At 52.1% G+C, this 14,255-nt stretch overlaps 1 protein-coding gene across 3 annotated transcripts; it reads left to right on the forward strand.

Annotated features, from left to right (window-relative positions):
* Positions 1–478: 478 nt before the first annotated feature.
* On the forward strand, positions 479–5,228 carry Cd164l2 (CD164 molecule like 2). Of its 3 annotated transcripts, XM_052175688.1 has the most exons (6): positions 479–743; positions 1,131–1,292; positions 1,400–1,471; positions 1,877–1,921; positions 4,320–4,464; positions 4,969–5,228. In XM_052175688.1, exons 1-6 carry the CDS (start codon positions 656–658, stop codon positions 4,973–4,975), a joined length of 519 nt encoding a protein of 172 aa, XP_052031648.1. In that variant the 5' UTR covers positions 479–655; the 3' UTR covers positions 4,976–5,228. The 3 variants fall into 3 exon arrangements, with proteins under 3 accessions (XP_052031648.1, XP_052031650.1, XP_052031649.1); XM_052175690.1 differs by lacking the exon at positions 1,877–1,921; XM_052175689.1 differs by lacking the exon at positions 4,969–5,228 and having other exon boundaries at positions 4,320–4,468.
* Positions 5,229–14,255: the final 9,027 nt, after the last annotated feature.

The raw sequence follows: 14,255 nt of genomic DNA on the forward strand, positions 1-14,255 counted from the left end.
AAATTATTTTGTAATTTTGCTACCAACGTGAATCATAATGTAACTTTTTTTTTTTTTTTTTTTTTTTTTTTGGTTTTTCGAGACAGGGTTTCTCTGTGTAGCCCTGGCTGTCCTGGAACTCACTCTGTAGACCAGGCTGGCCTCGAACTCAGAAATCCACCTGCCTCTGCCTCCCAAGTGCTGGGATTAAAGGCGTGCGCCACCACGCCCAGCTGATAATGTAACTTTTTTGAGATAGTTTTCCTATAGTGAGTTCCAGGACAGCCAGTGCTACACAGTGACTCCCTAAAAACTCACCAAAACATAGTTGCTATGTTGACAAGGCACATAGATCACAGAGATCCTCCCGCCTTGAAGCTGCCCCTCAGTGACCAGGTGGCACTAGTCTTAAACCCACCCCTTTACGTTCGGGCCCCGCCTTAAATCGCAGAACACAGCCACACCTCTTGGCCTCTCTTCTCTAGCTCTACCTCAGCAGAGCCAAGCTCTACCTGGACCCTCCCAGAGGTCCCACCCACTAGCCACGCCCACAAGGCAACCACCCTGACCACGCCCCCGTTGCCCAGGTCTGGCTTCGGCTAGCTGGGCCAGTGGAGTCAAGAAAGGACGCGCCACGCCAGCTGTCCGCCGACCCCCAGTCCCGGCCCCCGCGCCCATGGCCGCACCCGGACCCCGCGCCTTGCGTGCTGCTCTCTGCGGCAGTTGTTGTTGCCTCCTCCTGTGTGCCCAGCTGGTTCTAGCTGGTAATTCTGAGCAGGATCTGCCTAGGGGTCCAGACAGGTGGACGGTGTGGCTTTACTTTAGCTTCTCGTTCCAGCACAGAAGGCTTGGGGGCGGGGAAGGGGGCGGGGGACGTTTTCGATCTCTGCAGGACTCCAGAGGTGTGTCGAGACCGTAGTGTATATTTATAGGTTCCAGGTGTGGGGGACTGGGAGACTTCAGTGAGTGTGGAGGAGGTCACCCCTGGGAACTTCAGGAGTGTGTATGGAAAGAGGCTGGGGGTTGGGGGAGCAGCTCGGTTAGTTTACCCAGGGCTTGGGGGAGCTCCAGAGCCTGTCGTGGGAGGGCATGGTGGCAGCTTGGCACCTGGCTTTCTGCTGCCTTCTTCCCATTTACACCCCCACTCTCAGGTAAAGGAGCTCGTGGCTTTGGGCGGAGAGCCCTGCTTCACCTGAACGTCTGGCCTGCTGCCCAGGGGGGCTGCAAGCACCTGGGACACTGTGAACGCTGTGTGGACAGAGCCCACAACTTCTCTATTTGTGTCTGGCAGCAGTGTGGGCCGGAGGAGCCAGGTATGTAGGTGAGCCCTGCCCTCCCTTCCCTTCCACCATTCGCTTGGCTCTACGCACCGCCCCCCAACTCTCTCCCCAAACCTCTTCTCTCTTCCCTCTCCCACCAGGACACTGTGTGGCTCGAGATGAGGTGGTCAAAGAGGGCTGCTCTATCTATAACCTCTCAGAGTCATGCCCAGGTAAGCTAAGCCTACATGAAGGGAGAGGCCTGAGGTGTCCCAGCCACAGTCTCTCGGCAAGTGGACTGCACCCATGAAGTGTGGCTTCCTGTCCAGGAACAGTTGTACCATGCCCTGGCTGCTATCTTAGCCTATGATTTGGTCCAGTGTGCCATGAGCGTGTGGGAGTTAGTACCTCCTCTGCTGAGGAGCTCTTTGGAATGGAGGGGGTCTTCCTGAAGCAAGTAACATTACAAATGAGCCTTGTAGAAAGAGACAGAGCACAGCTAGGGGTGGCGATGGGGGTGACTAGGCTTGAATGGGGAAGGGGTGCGATCTGAACAGGAAGTGGGTCCAGCTACCTGCCCAGGCTTGGGGTTCCTGGTAGCAAGGGGGGTGTTTTATCATGGACTCCCTTCTCCTCAGCTTCCCACCATCATTCCACTGAGGAACCGGAGTCAAGTTCCACAGGTAGGGTCTTCCCCAGGGAATGGGGGCAGGACAGCTGCAGAAGGGAGAGGCACCTTAAGGCACAGGCACTGACACACATGCCCCATGACCTCAGGCCTCTGACTTTTCTCCCAGTGTGCTTTTATACCTGGAAGATGGGATAGATTCTTGCCTCCCAGTATCCCAAGGGCTTAGGAGTCTGTGGAAGACACAGTTAAACATCTGACACTTGGAAAGCAGTCAGGAAAGGGCAGCTTCCCTCAGCACCGGTTCTGGGAACTCAGGGTGACCCCCTCCAGCTCCGTGCTTGGAGCTGAGGAGGTGTGGCTTCAGTTGCTAAGAGATGTTCTCCTTGACCACCTGCTGTAAGCTGAGGTCTCCACAGCGGGTTCCCAGCAGAGCTGGGAAGGAACCCCATCTGTCTCTAGGTCCCTGCACTCCAGCTCTGAGGCCTGGAGGTCACTAAACTTAGCCAGGCCGGCTGAAGAGGCTCTTAGTTAATTAAAGCCGGAAACTGATCTTAAAGGAATAAATTATTGATAGCTCAGCTCCCTCGGCCTGAGCCCCAGATCTGCTGTGCCCAGTTCACGTCTGTCTTCCCTTTCTCTCCTCTTCCCTCAGCATCCTCCTGGGCAGCTCTCAGCTGCGGCCAGCACACCCATCCTTCCATTTCCTGTTCTTAGATTCTGCACCATCTCTGTCCTCTGGAAAGGAGACCCCGTTCGCATGTGGGCCCCTTGTCCATTGTCAGAATGATCTTCCTCTGCCCTGGGCACCTGGCCCAGGGCCTGAAATCAAATCCCTGGTCTGAATTGATGGGTAATGTGGTACAGCTAGTAACCACCGACGCCCAGACTACTGACTGCAGTGCTGTGACCCTGCCCTACAAAGGAGGATGGGCAGAGGGGAAGGGCAGGGAGCCAGCCAGGTCTGGCCCATAGTCTAGTCTTCACGTGCCGGCTCAATAGGGTGCTGGCCTTTCCTCTGGTCCTTCCTTTCTCCATGAAGAGTCTGAGCTTAGAAGTCCAAAGGACGGTGTCCGTTTTATCTATGCTTCAAGCCCGACGCCCTTAGCTGGACGGGGTCCGATCCCGACGCCCTTAGCTGGACGGGGTCCGATCCCGACGCCCTTAGCTGGACGGGGTCCGATCCCGACGCCCTTAGCTGGACGGGGTCCGATCCCGACGCCCTTAGCTGGACGGGGTCCGATCCCGACGCCCTTAGCTGGACGGGGTCCGATCCCGACGCCCTTAGCTGGACGGGGTCCGATCCCGACGCCCTTAGCTGGACGGGGTCCGATCCCGACGCCCTTAGCTGGACGGGGTCCGATCCCGACGCCCTTAGCTGGACGGGGTCCGATCCCGACGCCCTTAGCTGGACGGGGTCCGATCCCGACGCCCTTAGCTGGACGGGGTCCGATCCCGACGCCCTTAGCTGGACGGGGTCCGATCCCGACGCCCTTAGCTGGACGGGGTCCGATCCCGACGCCCTTAGCTGGACGGGGTCCGATCCCGACGCCCTTAGCTGGACGGGGTCCGATCCCGACGCCCTTAGCTGGACGGGGTCCGATCCCGACGCCCTTAGCTGGACGGGGTCCGATCCCGACGCCCTTAGCTGGACGGGGTCCGATCCCGACGCCCTTAGCTGGACGGGGTCCGATCCCGACGCCCTTAGCTGGACGGGGTCCGATCCCGACGCCCTTAGCTGGACGGGGTCCGATCCCGACGCCCTTAGCTGGACGGGGTCCGATCCCGACGCCCTTAGCTGGACGGGGTCCGATCCCGACGCCCTTAGCTGGACGGGGTCCGATCCCGACGCCCTTAGCTGGACGGGGTCCGATCCTGACGCCCTTAGCTGGACGGGGTCTGAGCCCGACGCCCTTAGCTGGACGGGGTCTGAAGGCAGCTGAGCTCTAGGGCTATCCTTCCTCTGCTGAGCTAGTGAGGGACAGGGAGGGCGCAGGAGCACTTGGTCACTGTTGGTGCCATGTAACCAGGAGGCCCAGAGAGGGTGTGTGTGTGTGTGTGTGTGTGTGTAAAAGACATAAAACTATGAAGCAACTCAGGAACAAAGTCCACCTTCCCTAGCCTTAACTATCCCTTCCACCAGCTTGCAGGGTCTGAAGGGTCTGAAATAGTGCTCTCTCCCCCCCCCTCTCTCTCTGTCTCTCTCTCTGTCTCTCTGTGTGTCTCTCTCTGTGTCTCTCTGTGTGTGTGTGTGTTACTGTACAAATTGAACCCTAGGCCTCATTAGGCAAGCTAAGCAAGGGCTTCACCACTTAGCTGCATTCCCCAGTCCCCAGCTGGACCTCAGAGCATGGTAGCCCAGGTCCCATCTTGAAGGCTTTAAAACCTCAGTGTATCCGTGGAGGGATGAGTCAGGTGACCTGTTGTAACCTCCACTCTGCCTCATTCTGCAGAGAGTCCCCTCATCCCTGAAGACCACAGCCCAGGTTTTAATGGCGCTAGCTTCATTGGGGGCATCGTGCTGGTTCTGAGCCTGCAAGCAACAGCTTTCTTTGTGCTGCGCTTCCTCAAGGCCAAGAACAGCACTTACCAGACACTGTGAGTACACGGCCAACCCAAGTCTGGCTGTGTTCCCCACGCCTCCTGCCTGGCAACTGTCTTCCATGGGGTAGTCCTAAGGACAGTGACTCCCCTCCAACATACTCCCTCCACCCATGGGAGCCATGCCTCCTCTTTCTCTATCTGAGGTTATCCCCGTCAGATGTTGGGTGGGACCTGGACTCCACCCTGACAGTTCACAGAGTCCAGCTGAGCCTTTGTGTCTTTGCCTCCTCACGCTGCCACCAGGGAAGAGAACCAGTAGGTGACAGCCCCTGGCCAGTCCTCAGCCCGCTGCAGCCCTGGGCAGCAGCTAGGGCCGTGTGCACAGTGTGGTTTTCTCTGAGGAAGGGGCTGGGCGAGGTGTCTGTGTGCCTGCTGTGTGCTGTGGGATCAGTTGTGCAGCCTGCATTTAAGTGTTTGCTCTTCCAGCTGCGCCTGCTCTCTGGAAAGTGGGGCGGGGGATCGTCACCTCTGAGTGTTCTCTCTGTCTGGCCTCCACAGAATCTAACCCCAGTGGTCCTGGCTCCACCGTGAAGGAACACAGGAGTCAGAGATTGCCCTCTTGGTTGCCTTATGAGCACTGGGGGTGGGACAAACTTTCTGGTCCCTGTAGGCAGGCTTAGCGCTGATGGCTGACATTCCCTGTCCTGAGCCTGGCACCTGCAGCTGAGAGGATGCTCCCCACCTCATGTCCCAGCCAGCCTGCCGGTGCCTCTTCCCACAAACCCACTTCAAATAAAGGACCTGTTTCCACCCCATGATTCCTGACCTGTGTCTTGGGCTATGTGTGAATTGGATGGGGTGAGGGAGGAATTTCTGACTAGTATTGTTGTGCCCCCCCTTTAAGATAAATCCAAGCTGGGGGAAAAGTAGCAAGATGGCCCAGTGGGTAAAGGGGCTTTCTGTGTAACCCTGACCACCTGAGTCCAATCCCCAGAACCCACAAAGTAGAAGTAGAGACCTGCCTCCTGCAAGCTGTCCCCTGATTGTCGCACATGGACGTGCCAGAACCCCAAACAAATATTAAACATATTTAAATTTTAAAAAGATATTTTAGGGGGGGGGGGTTGGGGATTTCACTGAGTGATAGAGTGTTTGCCTAGCCAGCTCAAGGCCCTTGGTTTAGTCCTCAGCCCTGAAAGAAAGAAAAAGATATTTTCTTGGGAAGGGATTGGGAAGATGGCTCCGAAGTTAGGATCATGCATTGCTCTGGAAAAGGACTCTAGTTTTCTATCTAACACTCATGCTGAACAGTTTACAACCACTTATTACTCCATCTCTAGGGCGATCACGCACTTCCGGTCTCTGCAGGCACCTGCATTAATGTGTATCTACCTGGACACATAATGCACATAATTAAAAATAAAAATAAATCATTTCTTAAAGATATTTTTGAGCTAGGCCTTGAGAGTCATGTGTGGGGTGTGTATCTAGCACTCAGGATCAAGAGGAGTTCAAGGCCAGCCACAGCTACATAGCAAGTTCTAGGATATCCTTGGCTACATAGCAAGTTCTAGGATATCCTTGGCTACATAGCTAGTTCTAAGATATCCTTGGCTACATAGCAAGTTCTAAGATATCCTTGGCTACACAAGGCTCTATCTCAAAAAAATTATTTTCAAGCCAGGTATTGTATTGTGATGTGTACCTGTCATGTCCGCCTTTGGTAGACATAAGAGGGCCAGGAGTTCAAGGTTATCATCAGTTACAATGTGGAAGCAAGCATGGGTGGAGTGCAAGGCTAGCCCAAATCACACAAGACCTCATCTCAAAATAGCAAAAGCATCAGACCAAAAAAGGAATTTCTACTGGGGTATCTTTTTCTCAGGTTAATGTCATTTTTATATCTGTGTGTATGTGTGTGTTTGTGTGTGTGTGATATAGGCAGCATGTGTGGTGTATGTATATATAGCATATGAGTGTTTGGCATAGGGGCAGTGTGCCAATGTGTGGTGCAAGCGAGTGTGCAGGAGCCACAGAAGGATGTTGGGTGTCTCCGTTACTGGTTTTCCTCTTACTGCCGTGAGGCAGGGTCTCTCACTGAACTGGAAACTTGACATATTGGCTAGCTGGTTGGCCAGAACCTCCTGGAACCCAACTCTATCTTCCCTAGCGTGGGGTAGCTCAGCCATTCCTTGCTTTTTACATGGGTGCTGGAGATTCAAACTCAGAGCCTCATGTTTACACAGCGATGGTTTTTACCCACCGAGTTCCCTCCCCAGTCCTCGGCAGTGTCTCCCACCCTCTCTTTGAGGAAGAGTGCAGACACACTCAGCTGCTAGAGAGGCCGGTCTGGTGTTAGAGTCTAAGATTCCTGACTCTAGAATAAGCAGAGCATCTGGAGCCCCTTCTGGAAGCTTCTGCTGCTCCTGTAATTAAGCATCTGCCCCAAGGCTGGGGGTGGGGAGTGGGGACGGGGCTCTTGAGACTCTCTGGCAGGCAGAAGACCTCTCTGACCGATGACAGTTCTGGAACCGTACTTGCTGCCAGGTCTGTAGTTGGGTCTTATTTAGAACATTCCGTCCCAGCTGTGCTAGGAGCTTGCAAACTCAGCCAGTGCCAACTCAATCAAGGAATTTCTCAGCTCCGGGCCTCGGTTTCCTTCTCTGTAAAGTGGAAACGGCACCTGGCACCTTGGTTAGATGTGGAGAGGCACAGAGTGGGTGGAGGTGACCCATTCCTCTCCAGAGCAGCAGGCACGCTTCCCGGAATGCAGCGCTCTCTGCCTTAAATCCCATGTTCCCAAGGGGGCCTCTGGCTGCCACTTGGCCTTGGGGTTTACCTGCCCAGGTATGGAATCACCAGTCAAGTGTCCCGCTGCCCTGGCTGCTAGGTCCGTGCAAGGCCCCCCGCTCAGCCACTAGCATCCCCTTGGCGGGTTCTCTAGCTCCCGGGATCCCCAGTTCCTTCAGTTTCCAGGCATCCCGTTGTCCTCTTGCACCAGGCCTTGGCATCCTGCTTCCTCCTGACAGGCCTTTGCCTGGGCTCACTCTGCACAATTGCCTCAGTGATCAAAGCAGCAAATGTCTCTGATTGGGAATCAAGGACATTTACAGCAAGAATGAGAGAAGCTGCAGAGAAGACTCTGTGGTTAAGAATGTTTACTGCTCTTGCAGGGGACCTGTTTGGTTCCCAGCACCTACATGGGGGGCGGGGGGCTCAAAGCCAGCTCTAGGGAATGTTCTGAACTCCTTGGGTACCTGCCCTCACATACACATACATGCACTTACACATTAATTTAAAAAAAAAAATAAGAGGGGCTGGAGAGATGGCTCAGTGGGTAAGAGCACCGACTGCTTTTCCAAAGGTCATGAGTTCAAATCCCAGCACCCACATGGTGGCTTACAACCATCTGTAAAAAGATCTGACACCCTCTTCTGGTGTCTGAAGACAGCTACAGTGTACTTACATATAATAAATAAATAAATCTTTAAAAAAAAATAAGAGGCAGGTGGATTTCTGAGTTCGAGGCCAGCCTGGTCTACAGAGTGAGTTCCAGGACAGCCAAGGCTACACAGAGAAACCATGTCTCAAAAAAAGGGGGGGGGGGGCTGGAGAGATGGCTCTGTGGTTAAAGGCACTGGCTGCTTTTCTAGAAGACCAGGGTTCAAATCCCAGCACCCACATGGCAGGCGGCTCACAACTGTCTGTAACTGTAAGATCTGACACTTGCAAATAGAGGTACATTCAGGCAAAAACACTAATGCACATAAAATAAAGGTAAATAAATTAAAAGTTTAAAATATTGAAATTTTTTGGGTTTTGGTTTGTTTGTTTGGTTTAGTTTTTTGAGATAGGGTTTCTCTGTAGCCCTGGCTGTCCTGGAACTCACTCTGTAGACCAGGCTAGCCTCGAACTCAGAAATCCACCTGCCTCTGCTTCCCAAGTGCTAGGAATAAAGGCCTGTGCCACCACTGCCCGGCTTGAGCCAGAATCTTACTGCGTAGTTCTATCTTGCTACTTGGAACTCACTATGTAGACCAGGCTAGCCTCAGACTCATAGAGATCCACCTGCTTCTCCCTCCCAAGTGCTGGGATTCAAGGCGGGCACCACCACTGCCCAGCGAAAATACAGGGGAACAAACATTCTTTTTTTGTTTGTTTTCAGACAGGCTCTCTCTGTGTAGCCCTGGCTGGCTTAAAGCTCACTCTGTGGACCAGGCTGTCCTCAGATTCATGCAGACCTTCCTCTGCCTCGTGAGTGCTGGAACTAAAGGCTTGTGCCACCATGCCAAATCCAAAAAAAATCTCAAAGAAAAGACAAAAAGTTGGAGTCTGGCCCCTTGCCCCGCCTTCCCACGCTGCAGTGATGGCGCCTGAGGATGAGAGGGCCGTGCTCTCAAGGGCGTCTGCAAGGCTCAAGGTCCTTCTGAGGCTGCGCTCCAAAATCGCCATCTGGTTTCTAATGTGGTAATGAAGCATGACCACGTTGGCAAATTGAAAATCATTGATGACCACAGAGCTGGGAACACTGCTGTCAATCACACAGGTAGATGAGGCCTACAGTATGGAGGGGTGAGCCCCAGACCCGACATGCAGCTTGGAGGTGCAGAGAAGAGGAAGAAAAGTCCATTTCTGTCTGCCTGTCTGTCCATCTGTGTGGTTTCATTGTACTGACAACTTCAGATGCCAGCGTGGACTATGACAAAGCCAGATGGAAACACAGTGAGAAGAATCCCAGATAGCATGCCTCCTTGCTAGGTGTGGCTGGGTGTGGCTGTCTGATTCTGTAATACAGGCAGAAGATCAGGAGTTCAAGTCCAGCCTTGGCTACATGAGACCTTGTCTGATAAATAGGTAAATTCCTAATAGTAGCAGGAATAGTAGTAAATAAATAGCGACCAGGGTTCAGCAACTAAAAGTCTGATTTCAAACACTAGGAGTTATATGGTTGTCCTCTGACTTCCACACATAAGATATGATGTGTGTGTGTGTGTGTGTGCGCGCACACACACACACAGATAAATAAATTTGGGCTGGAGAGATGGCTCAATAGTTAAGAGTACTCACTGCTCTTCCAGAGGTCCTAAGTTCAATTCCCAACAACCACATGGTGACTCACAACCATCTGTAATGGGATCCAATGCCCTGTTCTGAAGTATCTGAAGACAGTGACAGTGTACTCACATAAATTAATTATAAAAAGAAAAAAAAAAAAGAAACGTAGGGGTTGGAGAGATGGCTAAATGGTTAAGAGTACTGGCTGCTCTTTCAGAGGACCAGGTTCAATTCCCAGCACCCACATGGTGGCTCACAACTGTCTGTAACTCCAGTTCCAGGGGATCTGACACCCTTGCACAGACATGCACACAAACTAAAGCACATGAAACAAATACATCTTTTTTTTTTTTTAAAGCCAGATGAGGTGCATACGTATAATCATGGTTCTCAAGAGGCTGGGGAAGAAGATTGCTGAGACTTTAAGGCCAGCGCAAGTTGCAAAGTGGCACTCTGTCTCAAAAACAAAATAAACAGCCAACCAGTGGCAATGCATGCCTTTAATCCCAGCACTCAGGAAGTAAAGGCAGAGGGCAGAGGGCAGAGGGCAGAGGGCAGAGGGCAGAGGGAAGGAGGCAGATCTTTGTGAGTTCAAGGCAGCCTGGTCTAGAGATCAAGTTCCAGCTGAAGACTATACAGAGAAACCCTGTCTGAAAACAAAATAATAAAATAATGTGGTTTGCATGAGAATGGTCCCCGTAGGCTCACACATTTAAATGCTCTGCTCGGTCTGCCATTGGAACTGTTGGGGAAGGATTAGGAGGTGTGGCCTTGTTGGAGGGGTGCGTCACCAGAGCTGGGCTTTGAGGTTTCAAAAGCCCAAGCTACTTTCAGTCAGCTCTCATAGAGGACATTGCATTACTGAAAAGGAGGGCAATGGGGGAACCATGGGAAGAATATTAGGCAGAAAAGAGGCCGGGTCAGACTTAGTTAGGAAGATAAGTCAGGGGGCTGGAGAGATGGCTCAGCGGCTAAGAGCGCTTCCAGAGGTCCTAAGTTCAAACCCCAGCAACCACATGGTGGCTCATAACCATCTGTAATGGGATTGAGTGCCCTCTTCTGGGGTGTCTGAAAACAGCTACAGTGTACTCATGTAGATAAAATAAATAAATAATTAAAATAAAGATAAGTTCAATGTGGAAGTGCATGCCTGTCATCCTAACGCTTGGGAGGCCGAGGCGGGGGCTCTGAAATTAGAGGCCCAGACTGGGTAACGTGAGGCCATGTCTCAACAACAGACGGCGTGGGGCTGGAGAGGGGACTTCACGGTTAAAAGGAAGCACTGACTGTAGAGTGCCCACACTGGGTGGCTCAGAACTGCCTCTAACTCCAGCTCAGCGGAGCTGACATGCTCTTCCAGAACCCTTGGGTATCTGCACTCACATGAACACACACACACAGACACACACACAGACACACACACACAGACACACACACACACACACACACACATCACTCTCTCCCTCTCTCACCTATACACATTTTTCTAATCTCAAAACACAACAAAACAGTAACAGTCTGCACCATAGAAGAGACAGCGAATGGGGCAAGGCGGAATTCCGGCGGAGACAGAGGTTAGGAATGGTCAAGGCAGGAGACCGTGGGAAGTGACATCCATGGCACTGGGCGTATGTCTTCTGAAAGATACTGGAGGAGCCGCAAGCACCCTCCCCACCCCCTAAGCTTTCTCTGCATAGTGAGGGAGCTTGCTCTATAGACCAGGCTGGCCTCCAACTCACAGAGGTCCCTGTCTCCTGAGTGCTGGGACTGGGAAGCTTACCACCACCGCTGGGCTGTCTTTAAGAGCAGAACCCCAGGGCTGGACTGCTTGGCTTGGGAGAGGAAGAAAAGGTGACAGGAAAAAGCCAGGAATCCAGCTTAGGCCTCTGGGGGCAATGTTTATGCTATACATATCTTGGTTCTTTGGGGTTTTTTTGTTTTTTGTTTTTTTTTGTTTTTGTTGTTGTTGTTGTTGTTGTTTTTCCGAGACAGGGTTTCTCTGTATAGTCCTGGCTGTCCTGGAACTCTCTCTATAGACCAGGCTGGCCTCGAACTCAGAAATCCACCTGCCTCTGCCTCCCAAGGCTGGAATCAAAGGTGTGCGCCACCACTGCCTGGCAATATCTTGGTTCTTATCCTGCAAATTAAATAGGTTGTTTTGCCTGGCTATCTGCCAGCAATGGGGACAGTATATTATAAAATTATTCCAATCTTCCCAGGAGCTTAAGAGACTTTTGTCATGAGTTGTCAAAAAAAAAAATTAATGAAGAAATTGAATTTATCATCATTCACAGGCCTAAACTCGCTCAGAGGAGTCATCATCACATTTGAGCTGAAAGCCCCCAATGCAAAGAGCAGGGAAGGGTCCCGCCAGCCCTCCCACCGACTCTCCCCTAGCTGCACTTCCCTGCCTTCCCCTGCCCCAGGCCATTTTGGAGTGGCAGCAGGTGCAGGGGTGGGCACCCTGTTTTCCATCAGTCTGTGGGATTTCTTCCCCTCTTGACTGTTACAGAGGTGTGGGGAGACAGGAGTCTGAGTTCTGGTGTGGGGATGAGAATTTACATGAGCTTCCTCGGGAGGGTGAATTCCCAGTGAGAGGTCTGGGCTAGCTCAAATCCCTACCATCCCAGCCTCCTCTTCCTCCCAGTATCTGGGAAGGTCCTGTGGAGTTGGAAGACTTCAATGGCAGCTGCATCTTTGTTGTGCTACCTTCTGTCTCCTCAGGGAGGAGAACCACTGGCAGAGTGGATGCTAGGTAAATTCTTAGAGGGCACTGCAGGTGAGCGGCCTACAGGGAGGTCCTGGTGTACTTTACATTTTTTAAAATCTTATTTTTAATGATGACTTTTAAATGTTTTAACCTTTTTTAGTAACCCACCACCCACCAGCGGTAGTGGGAAAGAAAGGATATGGGAGAAATGGACCCGTTCTTTAGAACAATCCCGTCTATGTTGGCTGGAAATCAGCAGTTCAGTTCACAGGTTAGCAGTGGCAACTTGATCCATTCGCAAACATTTCACAGATACACTAGCAGGCCAATTCAGTACAGTAGGGTTAGCAACAGCAGTGAAGTGACCTATGAGAGACAGCCAGGCCTCAGCCTTGGCACAAGTCAGCAGGAGGGACCAGGAGAGACACCAGGAGAAGTTCTCAGCTGTGCCTCTCTCAGGAAAGCCAAGGTCAGCAAAGACTCACACACACGTACAGCTAGCTCTATAAGCAAGTCTAGTTCTGTCTCCGGCACTCCAAGGAGTCCTATTTATACCCTCCAAACATCACGTGGCCTCCACGTGCCTTGCCTCAGTCCGAGCATCCAATCAGCCTGAGTCCTCAGAAGCACCAAGAAACTGCAGCACATCACCAGAAGTGTTTTGGTGTGTTTCCCTCTATGGAGTCCCAACAAATGAAGCTCAACTATGCAGTGTAAGGTGGACCAATGCATATGTGTTGTTAAAGAATTATTATTTTTTTATTTTTATTTTTGGTTTTTTTTTTTTTGAGACAGGGTTTCTCTGTGTAGCCCTGGCTGTCCTGGAACCCACTCTCAACTGGGTTCCAGGCTGGCCTCAAACTCAGAAATCGCCTGCCTCTGCCTCCTAGAGTGCTGGGATTACAGGCGTGCGCCCCCACCGCCCGGCGTTAAAGAATACTTTATCATGTGTCCTTTCACGTGCTTGCTTTAGCTGGACAGCCTCTCTCTCCTGTGTCTGCTTCAGCAAAACCATTCCTTCAGGAGTCGGCCTTAGCCTTTTACACCTATATCCACTTTAACAAATGTTCCATTACGTGTTTGCCCCAGCGAAACACCATTCAGCCGGCTTTCCAGAGAACCCTTAGGTTCCCACTTCACCCTGGGGCAGGGGAACAGGGAGGCTGGGTCTTCTCAGCATAGGCCCAGTATTCATGAATGAACTCAGGAGACTTCTGCCCTTTTGTGGGCCTCAGTTTCCTCATCTGAGAAATGGCAGTCTTGAAACAGGGTGGGGCCAGAGGGAAAGACTTAGGCTCTGGGGAGGAACAGCTTTCAGAGTGCAGATGGTATTTACTGTGTTGGTATCGACTCTGGGCAAGTCCTTTCCAGGTCACAGCCTCAGTTTTCCCTTATAGGAAATGAGTGTGTGTGTGGGGGGGGGGGGAAGAGACACAGTGCAAGGGCAGGGCACGCAGTGCAGGGGCAGGGCTGTTATCTGCCACTTTGTTGTGCATTCTTGTGCTCCAGGAGAGGAACTGGCAGACTTCTTTCAGAGAAGCAGCAAGTGTTAGGAGATAACTAAAAGGGGGAAGTGGTTATGGTGGGGTTGCCTCTGAGGAGCCCCCTTTCCTGTCCATGCCCAAGAGGTTCCTCTCAGCTCTCCCTGGCACGGCTGCCCAGGCTGCTTGCTGGGACTGAGAGCAGACAAAGGGAGAGAGGCTGGGAACTCTGGAGGGGATAAGACTTGGGTCAAACTGATAACTTGGAATAGAATAGTCCTGAGTTCGAGTTCCACTCCCACTGTGACTAGCTGAATGACCATAGACAAACAAACCGACAAGAACTGGCTTCTTGGTGCTGTTGGGGTCTCATGGACCTGCTAACATTCACCTCATCACCGATTAGAAGCTGCCTTGGGGTAAAATATCTGTAAGGGGGTCGGGCATGCTGTAGTGTGCCAAGGTGCCTTCTGCTCCTCCCTGCAGGGCATTCTCAGCTTTCACAGTGGGAAGCCTTTGTGCAGTAAGTGTCCCTGGTGCCGGGTGGTACAGATCCTGCAATTGAACCAATCTCAAGGGGCACTCCACTGCTTTTGAGG

Source organism: Apodemus sylvaticus, chromosome 3 (assembly GCF_947179515.1).
Source record: "Apodemus sylvaticus chromosome 3, mApoSyl1.1, whole genome shotgun sequence".
Classification (NCBI taxonomy): Eukaryota; Metazoa; Chordata; class Mammalia; order Rodentia; family Muridae; genus Apodemus; species Apodemus sylvaticus.

Coding starts and splice junctions, on each gene's coding strand:
- Cd164l2 (XM_052175688.1), top strand. CDS start 656: ATGGCCGCACCCGGACCCCGCGCCTTGCGTGCTGCTCTCTGCGGCAGT. Junction 744..1,130: donor TGCCCAGCTGGTTCTAGCTG/GTAATTCTGAGC, acceptor CCCCACTCTCAG/GTAAAGGAGCTCGTGGCTTT. Junction 1,472..1,876: donor CCTCTCAGAGTCATGCCCAG/GTAAGCTAAGCC, acceptor CCTTCTCCTCAG/CTTCCCACCATCATTCCACT.